Source organism: Lissotriton vulgaris, chromosome 4_1 (genome assembly GCF_964263255.1).
Source record: "Lissotriton vulgaris chromosome 4_1, aLisVul1.2, whole genome shotgun sequence".
Taxonomy (NCBI): Eukaryota; Metazoa; Chordata; class Amphibia; order Caudata; family Salamandridae; genus Lissotriton; species Lissotriton vulgaris.
This window is the reverse complement of record NC_141691.1, coordinates 695,350,007-695,370,699: the sequence shown is the minus strand read 5'-3', so window position 1 is coordinate 695,370,699 and position 20,693 is coordinate 695,350,007. Positions and strand designations below refer to the sequence as shown.

Sequence of the window (20,693 nt, the reverse complement as noted above, 5' to 3'; positions counted from 1 at the left end):
TCAGCCACTCCCCTTTGTGTCACTAAGGTAGCCTGGGATAAAAGGAGCAGGTCCAGTCTAGCTTCATGTAGCAGGGCAGTCCTGTGGGGAACAAGGCAAATCTCAAGCAGCAGGGTAGACCTCAGTAAAACAAGAGAGGTCTCACAAAGCACTACAGTGGTCTGGGGAACAGGACAAGTCTCAAGCAGCAGGGCAGTGCTCTGGAAATCAAGCCAGGCCTCAAGCAGCATGGGAGTCCTCTCGAGAACAAGGGAAGCCTCAAGCTGCAGGGCAGCCCTCTGGGGAACAAGGCAGTTCTTCCTCTGTAATTTCCACAGGTGCAGGAATGTACTGAACAGTGGCTCAGGGGATCCAATATTTATATCTGTGACATCCTTTGAAGAGAGAGAATTTTCTAGGCTACCCTAAATCTTGTTCTGAAAAGTTCTTCCCTTACCCTGCCAAAGCTCAAAGACGTCTAGTGTCATATAACATTAGTATTAGGTTTATTTGTGTGCGCTGGAAGCAAGCCCAGTGAAATGTAAGGAAACAGCTCCACCCCTCCCCCCCTCCCCCTCATCCTGGCTGAATAGCTCATCCTACCCTCTCGTCCCTTATTGTTCACTGACTAGGGCCAATATGCATTTTTGATGGGGGGGCCATTATTAGACCCAGGTAGCTGAAAACTCCTGGAAGGTCTTACAAGCTTTTGGGCAAGAAAATGCAAACTTGCTAAAAAGTGCCCTTTTTAAAATTGTAATCTCAAATCCAACTTTACCATTGTAGAGGCTTTTAAATTATTATTTATTTGAGTCTAAACATGACATTTCTACATGCTCCAAATCAATTGTTAGTGCTTATTAAATGTAATATATCAAACCAATATTATCCAATGGAAGAGCTATGCCTTACAGTAGTGAAAAGCACATTTTGGAGTTTTAACTGCCAGAACATGTAAAATTTAAAAGCACATGTACTACTTTTAAAATGTAATGCACGCTGCCCTGTGAGCTGTTTAGGGTCTACTTTAGGGGTGAGGTATATGTATTAAAAAGGAAGGTTTCGGCCTGGCAAAGGTTGCCAGGTCGAATTGGCAGTTTAAAATTGCACTACAGGCTGCAATGGAAAGCCTGAGATGTTTTTTAAAGAGCTACTTTAGCGGGTAGCACAATGATGTATGCAGGGCCACTAGTAGCATTTAATTTACAGGAGCTGGGTACCATGCAGTATCATATACTAGGGATTTACATGCAAATTGAATGTGGCAATCTGGTGTAGGACAATTTTTACCATGTTTTAGAGAGAAGGCACAAGCACTTTAGCCCTCGTTAGTAGTAGTAAAGTGAAAAGAGTCCTAATGCCAACAAAAACAAAATCAGAAAAGCCGGAGGGGTGAAGGCAAAATGTTTGGGGGTGGCCCTGCAGAGAGGACCAAGTCCAACACTAGCCTTTTGGGGTTAGGCAGGACGGGTACACTCTGACACATATCCAAGGGCCCCAGGATCTTAGGATACTAATTGTGGGACTGGACTCATTCCAGGGGAAGCACCAGCAGGGTCAAAAGCAAGTCAAGTTGGAACTGGTCAGCTGTGCTCTTGAGGAAGATAAGCTTCTTACAACTTATGTGTCCCTGTGGCTTATCAGGAGACTAGAAAACTAGCCCATGGACTTCAGTCTTCTGCCCTGGGTTCAAGTGGGATCAGGTTCAGCCTTTGGGGTTTCTTTCCACAGGGTACAGCAGGTGCAGTTCTCTTTCTGATGTCCAAATGTTTCAGCAGGTACGGACCTTCTTCTGTCTTCCTTATGCCCAGCAGTATTCTGAAGAAGGTATCCAGGGGTACCAGTTTTATGCCTGGCACTAGCTCATGGGCGGGGGAAACTCCCTGTCCAATACAGAAAATCCTTCCAGTGGCAACCCTACCCACTTTTACATAACTGCCTGGGGGCTTGGCCCTAAACAATCCTACAGTGCCCTGCTCTGCCAATAAACAACATGGCAGAATCTTTATTTCCCTGGTCAGAGCTCTGGACACAGCCTTGAGGTGTGGCTATGGAAATGAGGGACTGCCCCAGAAAACTAGTTCTGGAATATGTCCCCCCCCCACTGGGATTGGTACCACTCTGGCTACTTGGACAACAGTAGGGGCTGGCCTGGGTATAAGTTACATCTGCCTGGAACAGGGGATGCCCCTTTGAAGTTTGTGTAATTGACAGGCACATCCCCCAACCATCTCTTCAGGAGGAATTCACTCCTCCTCCCAGTCATGTCCCCTTTGTTCCCTTTCCTGTGAACCAATCACAATACCCAGCAGTCTGCCCGGTGACAGTTGAAGATTAACTTTTAAAGGGCTACTAGTGGCTTTAAGCAGGAAACGGCCAACTTTCTAAAAATAACAAAAAAACTACTGAGGGCTGGCTCTAATCAGTAAGGCTGAGCCGAGAAATTATCTAATAAAACAGGGGTGCCAGTACTGATATGGATACATTCAATCAACCGATGGACATCCAAAACAAGAAACGAAATTCAAGAATGGGAATTTGCTATTCAATAGCTTTTTATTCAAAACATTTTTTTTTTAAAGATGTATTTCAAAGTTCAATTCATAGTACAAAATGTGGTATTTTAAAAGAACACGTGGGACATGGAAATATTAAACAAACATTCAATCATTCATTCAAGATCACAGGCATATCACAAACAACCATATGAGATTCATACAATCTATAAAAGGAAGAACATTTCTAAACATAATCTAATAACAACAAACCAAAGGACAGCCACGGTCTACATATAATATCCATGGACAATAAAGTGGGCTATTTTATAAGGTACGTTCCTGTATATCAGACAAACTGATTCAAACTCATTATAAATTAATACTGGAAGGTAATGTACAAAATTGAGCTCCGGGTTCAACTACTTAAATGCCCAGATGCTCACGTAGACCAAATGTGGCAGGGCCTACGCGTTTCGAATCCCACTGGAGTCGTTGGGGATTCTCTTCAGGGCCTACTGCAAACTCTGTGATAAATGAAAAGAAAAAAGAAAGAAAAAGAAAATTCAGTGACGCTAATTTTTTTTTATTTCAACTTAAGACAACAACAGAAGCTCAGCTTCAAGATTCAACCGCCAGTCTCTGCAGAGGCTTACCAATTTTTTGGGGGGTCCGGGACGTGTGCTAAGGGGGATGGCCTTTCGGGGGGGGGTCTTATGCTGTAGAATGGAAAATATACGGCGTGACAATTTGACCATATCATTTAAGTTTAGATTCTTAACTGAAAAATGGCTTAAACTGAACCAGTAACCACTCGGGGGCCTGCCGTCCTGGGCATCTGGATCTGACAAACTGAGGAAGAAGTAGCCAACATTTCATACCCCCAAGCACACCACCTTGATAAAACAAACCCTTGTGCTGGTGGCCACCACAATTTCTATTGCTCTTACCATTTTTAAGGAACAGCTGTAGCATGGAGAATACTATTGTTGATGCACTGATACAGCTAGATCTGACAGTGGGCATCTGGGAAGAGACCAACACTCTGCAATATCTGCATTTTACTGTACTGGATAGAACGTAAATCTATCAGTTGACACGTGATTGATTCACGTGTCGAGCTTAAGAGTTTTTCCATTAAATTGCATCTATGTGGGGGCATATGAAGAGACTGTTCCATAAAATACACCATCAACTCCATCCTGGCCAGTCAAAGGGTGTATAAATATTTATTTTCAAGCGAAAGCCTGGAGCTACTGAGATGTGGGTTGGACCTCTGCTCAACCCTTACTTAGGTCAGTTCACTCATGGCAGCATGAAATGTAGTGAGCCTGTGCAGGACTCGTGAGGTTCCATGACGATGAGAGGTTCTGCCTAAGGGATAGGGGACACCCACATTCTGCAAATACACCCCAGTTTCACACATTCAATGTTGTGGTCACTTTGACTGGTCCGGAACAAACAGGCTTTGGAAACCTGTCCACAGCAAAACACAATGTAACAAATCTAAATTGCTCATTATTTGTAACAGCTGTTATGTAAAGATCGCCGACACATATCAGGTCTAGTTTGCACTATTTATAACTGACATAAAGAAATGCACCAATAAGCAAGAAAGCTCAGTGGATTTTAGTCAAAAAGGAAGAACTCAATTAAAAGCCCACCATCCCAACGCCGGAAAGTGAACAGGGTTTTCCAATCAAACAGGAAAATGGGATTAAAAATGTCTCACCAGACAAATGGATAGTGTCTCTAGTCAGTGAGGGACTGGGTATACTTGGCCTGCTGCATTATATAGATCTTTATGGTTTTTATTTTGTTGGTGTTTTATAAAGCACTTGTTTTGATTTTGTGATAACTGTGAAGCACTAATAATGCATAACACTAATGTAAAATGATATTCTTATAAACTACAATAGAGATAACTACCAGGTTGGTAAAGTCTAGTCAGATGTGATGGGTATCCTCACCAACATTCTTTAATTGATGCAGTCTAGCCTTGCACCACGGTTGCTTCTCACCTTGATCTCTAATTCTCCTACTGTCCTTGTCACTTCATAACCCTCTCGTTCCCTCAATGCAGTTCACATATTCTGTCCCTACTTCATTGTAAACATCACAGAATCTTCTTTCCACTGCTGTGAGTTTTCATAATTCCTTTTGAAGGTACCCAAGTAGTTTTATTTCACCATGAAACTTTGGCAATACTTTTCAAACTCCATCATTTATCCCATTTAAATGCAAATGCACCCTCTAAACTTTACAAACAGGAGCGTCCAATAAAATCCCCAGTGCCGAATGAGCTTCGTCCCTCAAAAAATTGAAAATGAAAATTCAATTTCAGTGACACCCTCATAAAAGCACTCTGCTTTTCCTGGCAATCTTCCCAGCTACATTCATAGGGCTACCATCTGTTGTAAAAGCACTAGACTCTATTGTCAATCATTAACTGTCCTCTCACCTGGATTTGAGCAGCCTTCTAAGTTAGTTACATTCCAGTTTCAGAGCACGATGCGGCACGAGTACAACACTACTTAACATCAGCGGGAACATAATTATGGTATCTCCTACATCATTATTCTTCTCAACCTCATGGAACCATTTGATCATCAGAAATTTCTTGGCAGACCAGCAATCTAGACTGGCATTACTGGAACTACTTTTTCTTGGTTCATGTCCTTTCGCCAAAAAGAACACCCACAAAGTGATGTTAACCTGCTACCACTCAGGAATTTCTAGCATCTAATGTGAAGTACACTAACTCTCAACCTTGTCTCCAATGCTTTTCAGTACTGATATAGCACTGCCTACCATCATTTAGGACTGGTTACCGTATGTATCCAGATAATACCCATTTTGACTTGAATGTAGAAAACGATTTGGAAACTTACCTTATATGTCACATTGCTTGTGCTTGGTACATTTTTGGATGAGGGAAAACTGGCCCTGCTTAAAGGGAAAAAACGGAAATTCTACTGGTCAGCCTTGACAATCCCGCTTCACGACTCATATTCTGGTCTGACTTACTAGGCACTCAGGAGAAGAACTGCGCTATCTGACTGTGTTATTAGATCTGACTCTCTCTTAAAAAAAAACAATTAAATGGTCTTTCTAAATCGCCCCTTGTTTCTAAGAGTCCTACCATTCCACAAATTCAATCAGAAAATCTCCTTCACCCTTGCTTTATCCTAACTATTTCAACATTCTCTGTGCTGGCCTCCCAAATACATTTTTTCACAAAATTCCAGCACTCCTGTTTGGTCTGGAATGCCAATACTATATGACCTAGGTTCTAAATTTGCTAAATTGGCTCCCAGTATAGAAAGATTGTTTCAAAACCTTTTGCTTGATTCACTAAGTCCTAGATGGTCACTCACCAGTCTACCTTTGCAAGCTTTTCAACGACTCCTTCCGTACCAGAAATTTATGAACTGTTGAAAATCTACTGATCATTAGGCTCATAAATGTGGTAGAGGATCCCTTCACTGTCATTGCTCTGCTCTTTTGAATACTATAATGTTAGAGCTCAGACTAGAAAAATACTTCAGAAAGTCCCTTAAACTTAAATGCTCAACCTGGTACAGCTGGCCCTTTCACACCTATCTCACTTCGGGCCAGATCTACGACCGTTTTTTGCAGCCGTAGAGGGGCATTTTGCCCTTTTGCGACCGGAAAAAATGGAAGCACAATGTACCAACCCTATTTTGCAAGTCGCTAGTGTAATAGAGACTAGCAAAATAGGGTTAGCGGCTCGCTATTAGGAAGGGTTGTTCCAAGGGCGCCCCTTCCTAATATTGACTCTGAACCCTGTAAGAATGTATTGCGACCTCATTTGTGGTTGCAAAACACTTGCAGTTTATTATCCTCTTCAAGGGTGGTAAACCATTCGCAAATGGAACGGGGTCCCTAGGGGACCCCTTCCCCTGTGTGAATGGGTGCGCAAACATTGTTTAAGAGCGGCAGTCGTATTACTGACCACTACATGTCCTTAAAAAATGAAATAAAACATTTCATTATTTTTTTCTTTTTTTTAAATGCATCCCATTTTTTTTAAGGAAAACAGGCAGCATTTTTAAAAAACTGCTTTATTTAAAAGCCATCCCAGTCATGGTGGTCTGTTGACCTCAGCAGGCCACCATCCCTGGGAGTGACAGCCATTCCCAATGGGGTCCCAAATTGGGACAGCCTCATTAATATGCATGAGGCATGCAATTAGCGACCCTACTGGGAATGGCAAACCGTGTCTCTGACACTGTTGTACATTGATGTTTGCGACTAGCAATTTGCGACTCGCAATTTAATGCAGTTTGCGAGTCCCAAACATCAATGGTAGTACATCTGGCCCTTAATTTCCCATCATGTCTTGATGAAATTGTTCTCAGTCAGATGCCAAAGACCAGCCATTATCTCTGAGTAGTTAGTAACGAGGGGTGCAAATGTGCCTAGCAAGGATAAAATATCACACCTCAGTGCAGCGGACACTACTCCTTTGCTGTGTGTTTGACTGTCCTTCACCTTCAAGCTTTTAAACTTATTCTCTCCTTTCCGTCGGGAGACTTACAGCAAATTCAAATAATCTAAAAAAAAAAATAGATAAATAATATGCAAGATCACTTTCTTTGCAAAAAAATACTGTTTTGTTTTTAGAACCCATTTTCTCTTTGACGTTTTGTCTCTAATTATCATGTGTGGTTCGGTGTGATATCCCTGTTTAGCTTCATATCATGGTTTCTACTCATGAAGCATCCAAATGAAATTGAAATGCGAGGCTTCATATTACTATATCGTGTTTTTATTATTGACTCGTAAAGTTATTGAATCCATAATATCGACTACCAGCATGGTCTTACGGTAAATAGATATGTTGTTTAGAGTACTGTAAACATACAACCCTATCAATGTTTTCGTTTCGATATGCAGATAGTCAATATCATGGATGCGATTCTTTGCAAGTCGATCTTAAAACACAATATTGTGACATTTATTTGAAATATGATATTTACAAATGGAAGGGACCTAACTAATACAGTTTTGTGCTGTGCTGCTAATTTTGTGTCTATTTCCTAATTTACGTAGTTATGCCACGGCCCTTTACGTGTCCTTTACACGTTATTCAGTCTATTGTTAAAGTAAAATAAATATGACCCGGCGATTGTTGGTTTCAATGAAAGTCCTGATTATATCAACAGCCAGGTTGTCTCATAAAAACGCCGCCATGTTCTCTGACGTCACTGCTCTTGAGACCTAATATTACACGCTTTCTTGTTCGCTGATTGCTAACTGATATGTGTTTTTCCTGCACAGATTCCTGACCAATATTGGTTTCTTCTTTCCGCTGATAATGATGCTAACTTGGATGATTTCTGCGGCCAGCATGGTTCGCAAATTAGTCCACGAGAAGGAAATTCGCCTTGAAGAGGTAATAACCGGAACTTTGACACAATCTGGGCAGAAATAGTAAAGTAATACATCCGCCGAATAAAAACAACAACTAACATGTTACAATGTAATGGAAACACGAACAATGTATAGGCCTTCTCATAAAAACTCATGGGTAAATCCACAGATGGTTTGGTATTACTAGTTTGATAAATAAACGTCTACTGCGCAAAACATTCTGCTTAACATAACATATTTGAAATTATAAAACGTTTTAGTGTGAGAATATAATTTGTTTTTTTATACATTTCTCACTTGCGTATTGAGGAATAGGAGAAAATAAATCTAAATAAAGCTTTAGGCATTAGGATCCAGATTTATTAACGGGTTTTACTCATTCTGGGCCAGATGTATCAAGGCTTTTGCGACTCGCAAACGGCCGATTTGCGATTTTTTATATGTATCAAAAAATCGCAATTTAAGGAATTGCAATTATTTGCGATTCCTTAATTTGCCATAGCATTTAAGGAATCGCAAATTTTGCAATTCCTTAAATGATATGTATGACACATTTTTGGTTTGCAAATTTGTGTTAAGAAATCGGAATTTACCACCAACTTGTAGTTGGTGGTAATTTGCGATTTCTTTTAAAAATGCCCTAATTGGGATTTGTAAGGGTGGCATGTGACACACATACATGCCCATAGGGCATGTATGTGTGCCACATGCACACACATGTAGATTTCAGTGGTGCAGCAGGGTGTCTTTGAGACACCCCTGCACCCTTGAAATAATTCTCAAATTGCGAGTAGCAAATTGCGAATTCGCAATTTGAGAATTATTGCACTATCATTCCTATGGGCCTCCTGGCCCATAGGAATACATTGGAAATTATTCTTTATTTGCGAATTCGCAAATTGCGAATTCGCAAATAAAGAATAATAAGAAATCGCTAAAAATTGCGATTTTGTACATACATACCGGTTTGCGAATTTTAAATAGCGATTCGCAAAAAATCGCTATTTAGGATTCGCAAAACGGTATCTTGATACATCTGGCCCTCTGTGTCTACGGTGAAATGCTTTGATACATAAGGAGCGAGGGCACAATACTGGTAAAATGTACAGATGTATGCAGTGCGACATATGATGTGTAAATTTTTTTTGCTCGGGTATATAAAGAAAGCATTGAGTGTGTAGGTCTCGTATTGTCACATACACCCTGCATACAGTGCCATGCTTTGCAGCTGGTGATGGGAATAGGTCTAACACAAGTACACACCGTGGTTACACCACCTAGCTGCTGTGAATCTTGAGAGCTTCCTGAGTCCAGGGAGGATGAGATGCACCCAACAGCCTTGCACCCAAAGGGACCAGGGTCGTCTTTGCGATGACCTATCCTAGGTCACTTTTTTATTTTTTCCCCTTGAGTACCGGAACTTCTCCTCAGACAAGGTGAGTACCAGTACTTATAGGGACTTGGCATCAGAGAAGGTGATGTTGTGGACTTCGAGGTATGTTGTGATACCCCGAAACTGGTCCCAGGATCGTTGTTTCTGGTTCAGGGAGGACCTGGCTTGGCAGTTTGGGCTGGACTGTTGCCATGAGTAGCAGGGTTCAAGACGGATTTGCATATGGCAGGATCTAAACTAGGGTGGCAGGCTGAGCAAAAGAATGATGGATTTAATTCATATCTCTTGACTGGGGGCTAATATTTGATTTGTTCCGCATTCCGTCCATCATTTGTGTGTTTTTTGCTTTCTTGCTAACAATTACACGCTGGCAATCAATCAATCAATCAATCAATCAATCAATCAATCAGAATACTTGTAAAGCGTGCTACTTACCCGTGAGGGTCTCAAGGTACTGAGGGGGGAGCTGCTACTGTTCGAAGAGCCAGGTCTTGAGGAGTCTTCTGAATGCAAGTAGGTCTTGGGTCTGTGGTATGTGGCTAGGGAGGGTGTTCCAGGTCTTTGCGGCAAGATAGGAGAAGGATCTGCCGCCGGAGGTAGTACGATGGATGCGGCGGACAGCGGCGAGGGCGAGGCTGGCGGAGCGGAGCTGGCGGATAGGGGTGTGGAAGCTAAGTCTGCTGTTCAGGTAGGCTGGTCCGGCGTTGTGGAGTGCTTTTTGTGCGTGTGTGAGGAGCTTGAAGGTGATCCTCTTGTCGACGGGGAGACAGGTGGGTGGTGATGTGGTTGCGGCAGGAGACGTTGACGATCAGTCGGGCGGAGGCGTTTTGGATGCGTTGTAGTCAGTGTAGATGTTTGGCTGGGATTCCTGTGCAGAGTGAGTTGCCGTAGTCCAGTCTGCAGCTGACGAGGGCATGTGTAACCGTTCTTCTTGTTTCGGTCGGGATCCACTTGTAGATCCTGCGGAGCATGCAGAGGGTGTTGTAGCAGGAGGAGGAGACGGTGTTGACCTGTTTCGACATGGAGAGGGAGGAGTCGAGGATGAAGCCTAGGTTGCTTGCATGGTCGGTGGGTGTTGCTGCTGTTCCCATTGTGGTCGGCCACCAGGAGTCGTTCCAGGCTGAGGGGATAAGTCAGAAGATGAGAACCTCCGTTTTGTCCGAGTTTAGCTTCAGACGGCTGTGCCTGTGTTTAGCCTGCAATTTAGGTAAATGTTGTACTCTTAGCGCCACATGGACTAAGGCAGTCATATACGCCTTGTGCGATTTAACCTTGCGTTAATTCAAAAGTGTCAGTGGCTATCCGTCACACACCTAACTCATATCGTAGGCTAGCTGTGATATGAGAGGGGAGGGCTAGTGGAGGAGATGTGACCTAACGGACAGAGCTGTTGACTTTGGGACCACATTCGAATCCGGACTTGGGCTGAACTTTCTGTGATTCTGGGCAAATCATTTAATCAGACAGTGCACCAAGTTTGTGTGGCTTATATTTTTACTTAACCATTTCCCAATAGCAAGCTTTGTTATGATGAAAAATACTGTCCAGTCAATTTTACATATTACTTTGCGTCTGGTAGAGTACATGCCAAAGGGTTGATCTCTTCTGCGGACAAACTGAAGTAAATGACTAATAGCTTTCTGAATGTTTCAGTTATAGTTGGCAGTCCCAGATATTGCCACACATTAGCATAGGGAGTCAGCCTTAATTATTGCCAAGTAAAATTACTAAAATGAATCTCTCTTGTCTATTTCGCATATGAGAACTTTAAAAAGCAAGAAGATTTCTTGCATAGTAGTTATTAAAAGGTTAAAAATTTAACCCCGCCCTTATTGCAGCTCCAAACTCCACCCCTAGTCCACGGTCCATTTTGTGAGTACCTGCACTTCTTTTTCTCCATTTCAAGCACTGAGCTGAATGAGAAGAAGAACAGGGAACGTCATACATTGGAATGTCAGAGAGAGCGCCGAGGCCCTCAGGGCAAAGGAGAGAGTAAGGTAACACACACTACCATGGTGTATTCAAAACAAGCACTGGCAGAGCCAAAAGGTATGGCTTTTTTTTAAACATACTTTTATTGAAACACCTTGACAGCGTAAAAGCAGGATCGCTTATACCACATAAGGCATTTTGTTTTTGTTCTCATCTTATACATAATACATATGTGGCCACGGCATACCTACTGGTTACAGATATTTGTCGTCAGTCTACAGCTAATGCGGCCTTACGGGTATTTTCACATTTGTGATTAAGAACTTGACAGCGAGATCAGTAAACCAAGTATGTTAATGTATGAATTAACTCTGCCTAACTAAACTGGTCCAAACCCCCCTCCCTCCCCACCCCCCTTCATGGTCTGCCATGGCCATCCACTAGATCATCACCGTGGTGCCACGTGTTTTACCCTGTCTGAGATCCTTCAGAAGTGGTCTGGGGTCCGTGTGGGTCTATCTATATTCCCATGAAAAAGGAAAGTATCTCATCATGTTAAAGTGTGTTGCATAGGGGTGAAACCTAGTTGTTTAAAGGCCTCCAACATAACGTCCCATTCCATAGAGATAGGCAGTTTGCTTAATCCCCTTGCCTCCTCCCTATTCAGCGTGGCACTCTCTGCATCACCACACTATATCATGTCCTCTTGCCAGCTGGATAATGTCGGGCATCTAGGGGATTTCCATCTCATAGTGAGGGCCCGAACTGCCAGCAGAAGGGCAAGGTCCAGGAAATGCTGTTGAACCTTTTGTGTGTTTTTTATGCCTACGGAGACCCACAAGACATTCTAAGGCATTTTCTAAAACCGTCGTTTGAGTGACCACACCCAGGTAATGCCGAACTCTATTCCAGTAATCTAATATACACAGGCAGGACCATAGCATATGCATAAATTCTGCCTCGTCGCCTTTGCAGCGGGGGCGGCTGTGTTGGGCCTCTGGAAACATCCGGAGTATCCTTTGTGGGGTGAGATAGGACATATGTAGTATCATTGTTTGAATAAGTTTCAATTTAACATTGCGGGACACCTTCCTGGGGTGTTCTAGCATACTCGCCCACGCTTTATCAGTAAGTTCTAGACCGGCGTCCTCAGTCCATTTCGTCCTAAGTGTTGCGAGTGTTATGCCAGCGTGCACCCTAATACCGGTATACAACCACTTGATAAGATGCCTCCCTGCCCCCCTATAACCCAGTAGATTAGGCAGGTCATGCTGTGGGGGTTATCTGCGCTGTGGTGCCCATGTGTTCCTGATGTGGTGTGAAACGATTGGGTGTAGTAGGTACTGATGGCCCGGTGCTCTTGTAACCTGCACAAAGGTGTTGTGATCCAGGAGGTTGCCATAACCAAAAAAAACACCAACCTCCTCCACCCCTGCCTCCATCCAGGTGCGTATTCTAGCCTTCGTAAGTCTACTCCCGGGCACGGGATTACCCAGTAATGGTATATTTGTAGCGTAGGGGGTCACCCCCGAGGTATACAGCAGCTCTTTCCTCCAACATAGCAGCGCTGGCTTCAGTAACGGGGCCCCTCTAGGGGAATTTTAGCTTTGGGCAGAATCAGGGAATGTAGCCTACCCCGGTAAATATCTCCCAACGTATATCCAATTTCATGCAGGTTCCTCCCCAGCGTCCAGTAAGCCATTGGATTTGGCAAGCATAATAATATGCCCTAAACTCCGGAACCCCCAGTCCTCCCCTGCGGGATTCCAGTTGAAGTTTTTGAAGGCTTACTCTCCGGCGACCCGCTCCCCATATAAGTTCCACTAAGATAGAGTTCAAGGTGAGGAATATGGATTGGGGAACTACTATGGGCAAGTTAACAAAATAATATATTAAGCGTGGGAGTACTACCACCTTGGAGATGGCGATTCGACCCATCACGAGAGATGTAAAGACTTCCAAAAGGCCACGCTCGAGCGCAGGGCCGCAAAGACCTTCAAGAGGTTACCCTCCAGCATATCCGCCTGTGATCTAAATACCTGGATTCCCAGGTATTTGAAAGTAGTGTGGGCTACAGGTAGAGCGTCAGTACCAAATTGTACTTCAGCTGGGTGTGGTCTTTCCCGGAAGAAAAAGGCATGTGATTTTCTTGAGGTAACAACAAGGCCCGAGATCTTCCCAAAGTCTGAGAGAATAATGGGGAGGGGCGTAGCGTTGGCAGACAAATCACGGATATATAAAAGGATATCATCTGCATATATAGAAATAAGGTGGGCCGTGCCATCGATGGGTATTTCCAGACGTTCAGCTGATTGCCTCAAAGCTATTGCTAGAGGTTCCAAGGCGAGTACAAACAACAGGGGGGCATAGGGCATTCCTGCAGTGTTCCCCTGTGAATTATGTACTCCTGAGAAATATGCTGGCCGGTACGGGCCCTCGCCGTGGGGGAGGTGTAAAGTAGGCGCACCCATTTATGATAGCCGTCCGGGAAGCCAAAGCGATGTAGGGTAGTGAACATGTAGTCCCAGGTTATAGAGTCAAAGGCCGGTCATAGGTCTAACGCTATACAACCTGCACCTGGATAGGCGGTCGGGGTAGCAGTCATAACATAGTATAGCCGTCTAGTATTAAGGGTCGTGCTACGATTCGGTAGGAATACACTGTGTATGAGGGTATTAAGATAGGGCTGTATGCGATTCGCCAGGGCTTTAATCAAAATGTTGTATTCGGATGCCAGGTGAGATAGGCGTCTGTAATTAGTAATGTCCGTGCCATCCCGGCCTGGCTTGAGTATGGACCAGGGCCTGCATGGTGGAGTGTGGCAAATGACCAGCCTCTAAAGCTGCCTTATATACCTCTTCTAGTTTGGGGACCAGGGTGTCTGAATATGTTTGATAAAATTCTATGGGCAGGCTGTCTAGTCCAGGAGCCTTATTTCGGTTTAGACCTTTAATTGCATTACTTATTTCTTGGTGGGTGATAGTTCTTCTTGTACCATCCCTCTCTGAGTATAGGCGCCCCACACCTCAAACTTGTAATGCACAGTCTGTGGGCTTAACTCGACTCTTCTCCTAATAATAAGCCCCCACTGTCTCTATACTGAAGGAAGAAGACAGCGAGCGAGCCTGAGCCCTATGGGCCCCTAATTGGTGCTGCGGTGGCGCAGTGCACCCTCAAGTCACTCCGCAAACTCCGTCAGGCCCAGTAGGAATGAGAAAGTCCGGGCGATTGCGGTGATACTCACAGCCCAATCACTATTGTAAAGCAGGAGCAAGCAGATCCCCGACGGTCCGCCGCTGCAGTGGTGTCATTTCCGCTGGCTAGAAGAGGAATTTTCCGACTAAAATAAGGGCTCCGCCTCCTCCAACGCCGGCGGGATGTGGCAGTATTTCAGTCTGTGCCCCCCGCTTCCCGCGCGGCCACTGTCTGATGGGGTATTGTTGAGATATTGAGGTGAAGAGGCAGGCTCACACTCCCGGCTAGCCCAGTCCCAAGCGCCGCACTCACCGCCTGTTGTGCCGCGGTGCAGTGCCTCTCTGATTCAGAGTCCCCTCGGGTATAGTGGGGGGGGTTTGGCCGCTCGCAATGAAGCCACGCTCTAAAAGCTTCACGCAGCCGCCCAGGCTGCGCTCACTCAGTCTGCCTCACGGGTCCCACGGTGCTGTGTCCTGCATGGCCCGAGTGGGAATCGACCTTTCGGTCTCTGCAGCACCGCCGCACCAGGCCGCATTCACCAGCAGAAAGCTGTATCTCTGCGTCGTTGCCAATTGTAGGCTCCGCTGTTGCCGCAGGCTGCGGCGTAGATACTCCCAGGTATGTGCCAATTAAGTTTGATTGGTGGAAGTTCGATTTGAGTGGATCAAATTAATTTCTCCCCCCCCGGGGGATCCGGAGCCTTGCCAGGACACGGCCGCCATTTTAGGTAGTTAGCCACGCCCCCCTAAACAGGTATGGCTTTCATTTAAAATCACAACCAAGGACTATTGGCTATGACAATACTGTGCTGATTATATTCATTCTGGCAACAGATTCAATAGCTATTAGAATGGTTTTAAGTGGTGTAATTTTTTAGTGAGGGTGCATTTTCTAGTAATCACAAAGGAAGGCAACGTGCTCTGTAGGGCGCAAGTAGCTGAAACCCCTGCATCCCTCTGACAGTAAGTTCTAATTAGTGCAAAGAAATTCTGTGCCACCTTTCCCATGGCCTCCCACAGTAGACAAAGCCTCGGGGTGGCAACAGTGGAAAACAATAATTGGTTGGTATGCTGTGTTCATCTAAAACTGCAGGAATCATAATAATTAACAACAAAAACAATAGGAGAACCAGCTGCACCAATAGGTTGGGCCAGTGCTTAATTTGCACAAAAAAATCAGTGCCAGGGCCCTCGTCAGGAGGCCACTGCACCTTGTACCACATATTGCCCTTGCCTGCACCGCCAATGATAGTAACAACACAAGTACTACCATTCACACTCCTACAAGTTTGACAGTTCGGACTATTTCAGGCCCCCAAAGCTATAAGAATGGCTTGGGTGACCGATAATATTAATTTCGAATGTATATTGAGTTAATATTTACCTATTGTAATAGTCATCTGTTACTTAGCCAGACAGCGCCACCTGTGGAAAACTGTCCCACGCCGTGGTGCTGACAATTATGTGCCAGTGCTGAGCACCGGAAACCACTGGCTCAAATTAAGCACTGGGTTGGGCAAGACTAAACCTTTGCTGTGACACAATGTTACGTACACCATTGTTGATATGGTATGACAGTTCTGATGGCCACAGTTCGAGCTAAAAAAGTACGTTACATCATATTCCTGTTTTCAGCAGAGCTACAACCCCCCCCCCCCCGTGCCGGCTGTGCGCTCTTTGTTCACTTTCTACTTGTACAACTGATTGGGAAATTGCATTGTCAACCCGAAACCAAGATCAGGTCGCAGTAGATTACCTTAATGTGTAGCACTAGGTATGATATTAGCGCAGAAGATCCCTCTGCCTATGCCATCGGTTAAGGGATGTCAAATAATGTATAATATTAGTGCAGACGCTCACACAGCTGATGACTACATTACTTTATTAATTAGTTAAAGCCCTGCGTATGTTTACCAGCCAGCGAACCATCCCTTACCCCTTTTAATTGAATGCATTAACAGTGTTCTATGGTAAAGTAAGCAAAGACCAAGGTGCAGATGGTCCCACATGTCAACTATAAATGTGTGCTTTCAAACAGCAAGATGGCTCTTCTGGTTGCTTTGGACGATTTACAGAGGGTTCTCACATTATTACTCATTGAACACCGTTTTTTTTCTGTGTGATATTATCTGCAGCATTTGTTTATATTGCTCAGCACTTTAAATGGCAAAACAAAAGTGCAGATACTCACCAAATGGAGCTGTGGATGACAAGTGGAGTTTGCGGCATAGATGTGGATGGTGCCAAGGGTGGGCTAAGAGGTGGCACTACATATAAGATAGAGATAGATTTGGACTCAGGCAGGACCCGTAGCTCGGATCTAGCTCTGCTGTCTCCAATGGCCCTCGAAGCTGTGAATCCCTGTGCAGATGCACCTTTTCACCAATGATAGCTGCACACACTTCTCGTGGCCTACTTGCTTGATAGCGGCGGTCTTCTCTTGGGTTTTGAAGGGTCTTTTAATTGTGTGTTGGACTTTGACAGTAGGAGATATGCATGGGAGAGTGTGGTAGCAGAGTGCACAGATCTGCTGTCTATGCCAGCCAACACTGAGTCAGGGTCTGACGCTCGATTGTAGGGCAGCTTTGTGATGTGACATACATTTTATATCTAGCATGTTCTTGGAGGCTGGAATGTGTGCATCAAGTTTTTTTAATTGACTCGTGGTTCAGCACATCAGATGAAGAAAATCCAAAGAGCCCACCTTCTACATCCGTTGAGTACTGTACAAACTTCCGTCAACTTCATGGTACTTGCCTCACGCGAGTACATTGATCTCAGGTCAGGAGATTCTCTGTATATATGAAACAGTCATCATCAGGGACATTTGAGGGATTCTGAGGTAGGTGTAGGACTCTAGGGAATAATTTGGAACCTGTAGGACCAGAGATAGCACTGGGAGACAGTGGGGAGACTGTAAAGGCAGAGATGGCCTATGGAGCAGTGGGGGCACTGGGAGGCAGAGGCGGCCATAAGGGAGCACTGAGGATACTCGAGGCAGAAAGGCCACTAAGAGGACATGCGAACACTTGAGGCAAAGATGGCAGTGGGGAGACTGGAAGCAGCGATATTACTTAAGAAGGCAGTGGGATAACTGTGGAGGTAGAGATGCAACTGTGACAGTGGGTACACTGAGGAGAAAGAGGTGGCACTCGGGGGCAGAGGTGAGACTGTGGTACTATTTAGATAATATTCATATACTGTAGAGCACTTTTACTACTTGGAAAATTGGTCCTTTCAGTGCCATTTCACAAAGATTGTAAGAGTATGTAAAAGAGTACTTTTATAATATTATTTCAATGCTTTTATGAATTGCCCTCAATCTGTTTTATCTAAATGTCATTGGTAGACAGGCTGCTTGAGTACCAAGGGACACTTCCTCCTTTAACGTAAACTGATTCTCCAATACTTAAAAAAAAAATGAGAGGTACGCTAAATTCAGGTATGTTAAATTCATTGGATTAGCCGCCCTCGGATCAGGGATTTTTTTTTTTCTTTTTTTTTTGTTCCTCATCTCAACCATGGCTGGCCCATCAGTACAGTGGACTAAGAAAGGTGTGACTTAAGAAATAGACATGCTGTCTCAGTGCAGGACTGGTAGGGGTCAATCAATACGAGGATGCACGAGGACCCTACAGCCAAGTCAGTTTCACAATGAGTCACATACCCTTTTGTACTCTTGGGATGGTGCTTGCCATTAGCCAAATTCCACCATTGCTTATATCACAAGTTGACCTTAATTATGAAGGACATGCATGATTAAGTGAAAGAAGTGCAACATGGCTTCGTAATCACTGGAACTGGGGAAAAAAAAACAGTTTTTAATTATTGAGACCAATCAAGTTTCAGCCAGAAAGCTCTTTTTTCTGGTTTACCACCTCTAGAAAGATCTAGTTTTGATATAGAAACTATAGAGGAACTCCAGTCTTGTAGTGTCGGGGGGGGGGATGCCTCTTTCCAACGCCTACAAATCTCCCGTCGAGCCACCAGGATTGAGTAGAACAAAAGGTTGTTATTTGCACTGCGTTTTTTGTCCGGTACTCCAAAAATTACCAGGCTTAGATCTATATTCACAGTAGTGCCTGTTGAAGATGTTAGTTTGTTGCTTATTGATTGCCAATAAGATGGTAAATGTGGGCAATCATAAAACATATGTGCATCGGAGGCGGCAACCAGACCACAGCGGGGGCAAGCTACTGGTGTACCTGTTGAAAATTTGGACAACCTCTGTGGAGAATAATAAGCCCTATGAAGGGTAAAGAAGTGGTTTCTTCGCAGCCAGGCTGGTTTAATAATGTCACATAGAACAGTGAAGGATGTCTCCCATAGTTCATTTAGATTTACTGCCGACAATAGTGAACCCCAAAGTTGATCCGGAAGATGTAATACTCCGTCTATTTCCTCTAAGATTAGGTTATAAAAGTGGGAAACCTGTTTTGTTTTTAGGGAAATGTCCAGTAAGGAAGATTCTAGTTGACTATTGTCTCCCAATGATTGTTGTGGACGGCAAGTGGGGCCGGATTTTTGTGCAATTGCCCAGCTAGAGATCTGAAAATATTTAAGTCTAGAGAGATTGGGACCTACTTTACCCACTAGATGTTCCCAGGAGAGCATTTCCCCCTCAAAAAACAGATCTTCCCAAGTTAAGATCCCAGCATCTTTTTGCGGGCTTATCAATGCATCTTTAGTCCACTCCGGTGGAGCCAGAAGATCCCATATAGGAGAGCCGTTGGAGTTATAGCCTATTTTGGTAATAGTTCTTAGATTATACCAAGTTCTTGCTAGGCCTTGTAGTGTCTTCAACTTAATTTTCTTAAAATATTTTGGGTCTCCAAACTTAAACAAGAATCCCGTCTGATTTAAACCTTCACATTTTAGTAATGTTGAAAACATGTGGCCGACACCCTGATCCGCTGGAGTTTTAAATAATATTCGGGCATGTGTTAGCTGAAATGCCCAGGCATAGATTTGAATATCTGGGCCGGCCAAACCCCCCTTCTCCCTACGACGCCTCAACTTATTCCAAGAAATTCTTGCTGTCTTATTCCTCCATATGAATGAGGTGATATCACTCTGCATCTTTGCTATCATTTTCTTTTCAAAATATAGTGGTAAACTATTGAAAATAAAGGTCAACTTAGGTAAAATGGACATCTTGACCAAATTAGATCGGCCTAGGAGCGTCAATGGAAGATGTCTCCAAGAATTCATTAAGTTCCTACAGTCTTTGACTACTAGAGTAAAATGTATGTGGGCAATCTGGTTGATATCTTTTAAGATTTTTATTCTGAAATATCTCATGTTGTCCCGGGTTTGTACTGGGAGTGGCGCATTTGTGCTGTTCCATGCCATAATCTCAGTCTTTGTGGAATTCATTTCATAGCCAGAGATGTTACCGAATATTTTTTGCCAGATTAATGACTGAGGGGAACGTTGTGTTGATGTCCGATGTTAAGAACATAAGATCATCAGCATATAAGGCTACTTTTTTTTCCCATTCTCTGTATCTAAATGGAGCGATATTAATATCTTCACGAATCAATTGGGCGAATGGCTGCATATAAATATCAAAAAGTAGGGGCGAAAGCGGACAGCCCTGCCGGGTACCTCTTGTGATGGTGAAAGGTTCTGATAGTCCGCGGTTAACCAAGACCGAGGCTGAAGGTTTGTGATATAGTAGTTCCACCACTCGACAAAAAGCCCGGCCCACCCCGAATTTTTCCAAGGCCCCTGACAGGTATTTCCAATTAACCCTGTCGAAAGCCTTGGCGGCGTCTAAGGTGAGAATAGCTAAGGGCAGTGATGAGTTAGTTGTCATGTCAATTGCTCCTACCAGGTCATAAATTAACTCGTAGCGTTGGCGGCCCTTAACAAAGCCCTTTTGGTTAGGATGTAAGACTGAAGGTGCTACTTGTCCCAATCGTTTGGCTAGTATAGACCCAAAGATCTTATAATTGGCGTTTAAAACTGAAATTGGACGATATGATCCACAGGTGGGGGCTACTTTGCCTGGTTTCAATATTAACGTGGTGGAAGCTTTGCTCCATGATGAGGGAGGTAAATCGCCTTCTACCAGTATTTGGTTGAATAGCTTGGTGAGAAAAGGAGCAATGTCTGCTGCAATATATTTATGTATCTCTGCCAGAAGGCCATCCGGGCCCGCCGCCTTTCCTGATTTACTGTTTGATATAGCAAGTGCTACCTCCTCAACCAAAATTGGGGTGTCCAATATATTCGCCTGTTCTTTAGAAAGTACTGGTAGGGAAATTTTGTTGAGCCAATTTTCTTCATCAATAGAGGTGA

The 20,693-nt window shown here is 44.0% G+C and overlaps 1 protein-coding gene across 1 annotated transcript in view; it reads left to right on the top strand.

The window, feature by feature from the left end:
* Positions 1-20,693, top strand: part of ABCA13 (ATP binding cassette subfamily A member 13) — a 2,590,787-nt gene that overhangs the window by 835,203 nt on the left and 1,734,891 nt on the right. Inside the window, exon 21 of the mRNA XM_086964984.1 lies at positions 7,779-7,893. Within this exon, the coding sequence (XP_086821110.1) occupies positions 7,779-7,893 (115 nt within the window). The remainder of the gene's footprint in view (positions 1-7,778; positions 7,894-20,693) is intronic.